A 5896-nucleotide genomic window follows, 5' to 3' on the forward strand; every position below is an offset into this window, starting at 1 on the left:
TACAACCTCAGAAATTGATTGATTATTTTGTAAACATCGATTACGATTTAAGGTGAAATGTGCAATATTCTGATGTAAATTACAATTACAATGTGTATGAGTGCGTGCGTGGTTGTTTGTGTGTAGTATATGGGTATAATTGTATGTGTTTAAGTATAAGTCACGTTTTTTTATACTTAATTTCAATTTTAATGTTGTAATTTATTTATTTTGTGTACCTTTTTGCTTTGATAACCTACTATGAGCATTTATACTTTTGTTATCCCTCAATTTCGTTTGATTGTTTATGCATCGTTTCGTACACTTTTATTTCATGTTTTGTGGAAATAAATTCAAATTCAAATTCAAATTCAAATATTCAATGTGGTACGCCTGATTTACAAAAAATATTAAGTGCCTTGAACTATATGTTAATTTTCTTTCGTTATAGAATTCATTTTTATTTTTTCAAACCAATTTGGATTACCTAGAATATAAATTGCCGCATTAATGTCATATCAAACCAGGTCATATAAATAATCGAAATAACCGTTATTGCACAAACACAAAGAACATGTAATAATCGATTTGTTAAGGTTGTCTGATAACTCTTTTCGGACGTTAAGGGAAAGACTTCACCCAATCGTATTAATAACATCGCGGTATTTGTTTAAACATAATAGTAATTTTGTTTACTCAAGCCTCGTCAGTACGAGCACTGTACTTCGTGAGGGCTCTGCAATTGTTATTACTCCAGCAATTGCAAAATTACCCCTGGATAGAATGTGGTATATGTGGATAAATGTCTTGTCCAAGAACGTCCGTGCCGGGATGGAGTTTTTACTAATAATATTCACTCCGAATCAAGTATGTCGTGAAGAAGTGATTCCTCAACAAAAGTGAAATCGTCTGTTCGTTTGCCCCGAGAGACGAAGCGACGGCTTGAAAGACGTTGTTCCAATTCCCGACCTCCTTCAACTGGCTCGAGTACGAGATGATAGACGGTACTAAGGTTAGAGAAAGTATACGGTGAAGGAAGAGGTCAAATTTTTGTTGTTGTTTCTGAAGATTCATAATTCCGAAGGCTCATGATTCCAAAGATTCATAATTCCGAAGATTCGTAATTCCGAAAATGAAATAGGGTTCGTAATTCCAAAATTTTAGAAACAAATGCATTGAGAAATGAAAAAGAAAGAGATGTGAAAGAGGGTGTAATGAGTAATGTGGGTGAGAATTAGAGGAACATCGCCCGATGCATTTCAAGGAAATGGAACAGATTTAGTTAAAAGAAACGATAGAGAAGGAGAAAATAAAAAAAAAATTAAGAAATCTTAGGAGAGACAGAGTAAATTATTTCCAAAATGTATATATTTAGATAAAAAGCTGATAACAATGATAAGGTATAATAGTTGATTATGATTGAAATGCCTAAAGTCTAATTTAAAAAAAAAACAATCGTCGTAAATAATCAGTGTTCCGGTTTACCTTTTCATTATATGGGCCAGGCGCGTACGCAGGATTTTTTCAAGGGGGGGGGGGGGGGGGGGGGGGTTAACATTTATAAATCGGTCCGAAAATTTCGTAACGACTCAGCCAGCCGCTGAATAAGCGGGGGGGGGGGGGTAAGAGGTCACTTTTTTTTTTTGGGGGGGGGGGTCCCAAAAAAATCGCAACGACTCAGCCGACCGCTGAATAAGCGGGGGGAGTAAGAGGACACTTTTTTTTTTTTTTTGGGGGGGGGGGGGTCTCGAAATTTTGGAAATTTGACATTTTGCTCAGTTGGGGGGGGGGGGTAAGGTCACCTTTTTGAGGTCGGCCGGGGGCATAAGTTTTTCTTCTTTTTTTTTTTGTATACAAAAAAAAAAAAAAAAAAATCAAAAGGGGGGGGGGTTAGGTTTTTTTTTAGGGGGGTTTACATACATAAAATTACCAAAGGGGGGGGTTAACCCCAAAACCCTACCCCCTGCGTACGCGCCTGATATGGGCTATCAACTATTGCAAGAAACATGGAAGACTTTATTTAGTGTTATCGAGAAGAAAAGAAACTGCTGCTTTTATCGTGTTTTTATCTTGTTTTCTTGAGCTACTTTAATCTTTGAACTGTAATTGTTCAAAGGTCGTTGTGATATTTACCTTGCATCGTCATCTTGCACCAGTTCTTTGATCTGAGAAAGCAATGATTCCATTGTTTTGATGCAAGTTTCTGGTTGCCACTTGTCCTATCAAAAAGAACAAATAATATAGATTCATAAAATTATTATATTTATATATTGCTTACAGATATTGATATAAGTTTTGTTCATACTTCAATTCAATTCCCATATATTTATTTTTCCTCTTTCAATCGTTCATATTTACAATGATGGTACATTTTAACATATTTATATATTTATATACAAATAGATCAATTTGCACAATACAATACATTAAAAAAATAAACATGAAAATGAAAGAATACTCACAGAATAGACGTCCTTAGTGGTGCCGACAACGGTAAAAACATAAAAAAATATTTTGAATTTTGCCGACGGATCTCGAAAACCTTTTTCAATTTAGATAGAAAGGGTCATATTTCCATAAAATTTACCGACAAGACTCCAAGGCTCTTAAAAGATCTCAGGTTTTATTTTTTTTTCACCTTTGACATAATTTTAATGTCTGGTGTTTTCACCTCTGACTTTTTAACCTCTGAAATTTATCTCTTTCATTTTAAACTCTGGTATTGCTACCTCTGGCATATTTATATCTGCATTTGTATCCAGCACCATAGTAAAGCCCCTGTTGAAACTCACCTGAGCATATTCTGTCGGTAGATTATTGGTTTTGATGTACTGAAATGTTTGCACGATTCTGCGTTTGTCATCTCGCAATCCACAGACTATCTCCGGAATATCGGAAAGGGCGTTGGCAGCCCACCATCTTAAGGCCTTCATCCTGTCGAGTGAAAAGTAAATGGTGTATTTATCTGTATGCACCACGTACGGGTGGATTAATGAAGGTATACGTGTATGCGTGTCAGGCATGACACTACAGACCTTCTATAAGACTCTCCAGGATCACATTCAACTACGGCGGATGACTGCCCCCTGTTGCATAAACGTAAGCTAGGTTAGAGAGGAAAACACTCCATCCCTCGGATAGGGCGTAAAATGGAGTCCCCGTCTAGGAATCTAAGGAGTGTGACCACCTTGCAAGTGAAGGAGTCCAAATAGAGTGATCACCTTGCGAGTAATGAACCCACTGTACTTTTCGGGAGAAGGGGGAAATCCGGGTAACCACCTACACGTACATCCCCAATTAGCTATACCGGGAGGAGAGACTTGAGGGTCACAAAATGCCAAATTCTGAAAAATGATGCTGATAATAATAACAAATTAACTGAACAAATATCTAACATTAAATTCGAAATGTTGTAGAAATAAAGGATGGAGAACAAAAGAATGTAAAAGAAAATGATAAGAATGGTGGATGTGATGGAGGTGGTAGAATATACCATGGGATAAATAACAATTCAGATGGAGAAGGAAAATCGATGACATCAAGCATTGTTTTTTGGGGTCTCAATTTGGATCATGTTTGTTCGTCATGATTGCTATGCCATGTGTTTTTTAATCTTCATCTTCATCATCTTCTTCTTCTTCTTCTTCTTCTTCTTCTTCTTCTTCTTCTTCTTCTTCTTCTTCTTCTTCTACATCCACTGCCCTGATTAACATCTCACCCGCATAACCAGTGGCAGATTTAAAGAGTGGGGACGAAAACGACCTGTCATCCGATTGAACCCCAACAATTGACAAGCCTCACGTATACAATGAAAATAGTATCAGAATAAAATATTGTGATTATTATTTGTTTTGCTTTTTTTTTTGGGGGGGGGGGGGTCCGCCCTACTTATAAAGGCTACAATTTGTATTACCGCTAGATTAGGAGAGGTTATACACTCGATGAATTAAAAAAATGGGAAGAAAGACAGAGACAGAGTGATATAAACACATACAGAGAGAGAGAGAGAGAGAGAGAGAGAGAGAGAGAGGGGATGAAATTATCTTACGGATGTATAGACTGGCCGTTCGCCGTGCGTACGTTCAGGTAGTTCCACGGAGGGGACGCGATCTCATCCTTCCATTCTGCCTGCACCTCAAAGCTAAAGAGCAGCCGATGTCTGCCGCAGTTGGCGCTCATCATTGCGTAAAAGGATGCATTGTCGTTCACGGGAGCAGGGGTGTCCGGGGCGCATTTGTCATCTGATTGAATACGAATAACATTCATTAAAACAAACAAAAAAGAATTTGCCGATACTGATTTAAGGACAATTTTCTTTTCGGGCACTTAATAAATTAAAATTAATTTCGGAAGCAGGACCAACTTCTGGTATAGATCACAACACTAAACCTCCCAGTATGACCGAATGCCAGATGCATATATTTTGACCTTACATGGTCATACCTATTCATGGCGTAAATATTTTTTATTCATCAAATTTGATTTCCATCATTTTTCATTGTGGGCTGGAACACCCTGATCAGCAAAAAGTTGTTTTTCGTAGGGATCCTATACTTATCATAAGGTGAATACAACGCCCTCATTTTAAGATACCATATATACATTCGCCTTTTCATTTAACTTTACATATCATTATACGACATCGATATCATCCTTTTTGGCAATGAAAAAATGGTATAGGACAGTAATGTATTTACTAAATCTTATACTAAATGTTTGATGTAATATGGTTGTCCAGCATAACACCTACAAATTCAAGTCATGACTTAAAATAACCTCTAATTATGATCTATTTATTTATTATTTTGTAGTTTTGTTGTTGTAATATATACTTACTGTTTAATATAGAGAACTAGTATTTATTTTGAATTGTACTTACTGCTTGTTATAAATTTGAGAAATGTTTTTGAAGAAGCCCCTAGCATCCGATCATCCCTGTTTTGCTCTCTCTTTGTTTTCCAGAGACCAGAGAACTCTGTGATAAAATAGGTTCCCCGGTAAAGGGTCACCACAAGTCGGATATCAATGTTTCTGTTGCCTCCAGCTTCCAAAAAGTTCTTGAATGTCCCACGACGACCAACAAAATCCACGTCAAGCCTGATCAAAATTGGTTTAATAAGTAAATAAGCAAATACATAAATCAATCAATCAATAAATAAATATTTAACACAAACAAATCAGTTCGCGTAAATAAAAGCAAAGAAATCATGGGAACATATTGAGAATTTAAAACAAAAAGAGAAAGCAAATATTATTTTTGATAAATATTCAGATAACTTATGATGAGGGAAGTCGACCTTAGGCAACGGGATCATCGTGATTCTATGTGATGTCATAGAGGATTGCATTGGCCATGTTGGATGAGTGCGTTTTAGAATGGGTAGTGACTTTGAAAGATGGCACATACCCCGAAGTGGCGAAAAAGAAAACGAGAACAAACATGAGGAAAACATGGGGAAAATATAATAGACCTACTCCCATACATGCATCCCCTTCCCAAACCGATACCATTGCCTTGTTTTCTCGCATGTCATCCACCTTGAACAGCCGGGAGATCCCTTCCCCACGGCACCAGAACCCCCCCCCCCCCGCCCCCTCAATGATGGGGTCCAACAGTATACACCAAGGTACACAATTTCAAAATCAAATTATTTGAACATGTGTCTCACCTCGATGCCGTGGTATCCAAAATCCCACTCTCTATTAACAAGCTCCGATGATCACGCATCCAACACAAGACATTCGTCAACGAAGTGACTTTTGGATCTTCTCCCAAAGCAACATATTCCTCGAAGCCTTTCGTGTAGTCAAAGTCCACTTCGTTATCGGGTTCGAGGAAGAATCGTCGGTTTCGGTCATCGTTGCAATATTTGCGATCTGCGTCCGTCGAAAAAGTGCCCAACACTTTTTGGCTATG

The 5896-nt window shown here is 37.5% G+C and overlaps 1 protein-coding gene across 1 annotated transcript; it reads right to left on the reverse strand.

Annotated features, from left to right (window-relative positions):
- Positions 1-791: 791 nt before the first annotated feature.
- LOC100892552 lies at positions 792-5306 on the reverse strand. Its single transcript, XM_030995304.1, has 4 exons — positions 4028-5306; positions 2772-2913; positions 2113-2198; positions 792-986 (listed from the first exon to the last, which is right to left on the reverse strand). Exons 1-4 carry the CDS (start codon positions 4243-4245, stop codon positions 833-835), a joined length of 600 nt encoding a protein of 199 aa, XP_030851164.1. The 5' UTR covers positions 4246-5306; the 3' UTR covers positions 792-832.
- Between the last annotated feature and the right edge of the window lie 590 nt (positions 5307-5896).

This window comes from Strongylocentrotus purpuratus, unplaced genomic scaffold (assembly GCF_000002235.5).
Source record: "Strongylocentrotus purpuratus isolate Spur 01 unplaced genomic scaffold, Spur_5.0 spur5_scaffold_21, whole genome shotgun sequence".
Classification (NCBI taxonomy): domain Eukaryota; kingdom Metazoa; phylum Echinodermata; class Echinoidea; order Camarodonta; family Strongylocentrotidae; genus Strongylocentrotus; species Strongylocentrotus purpuratus.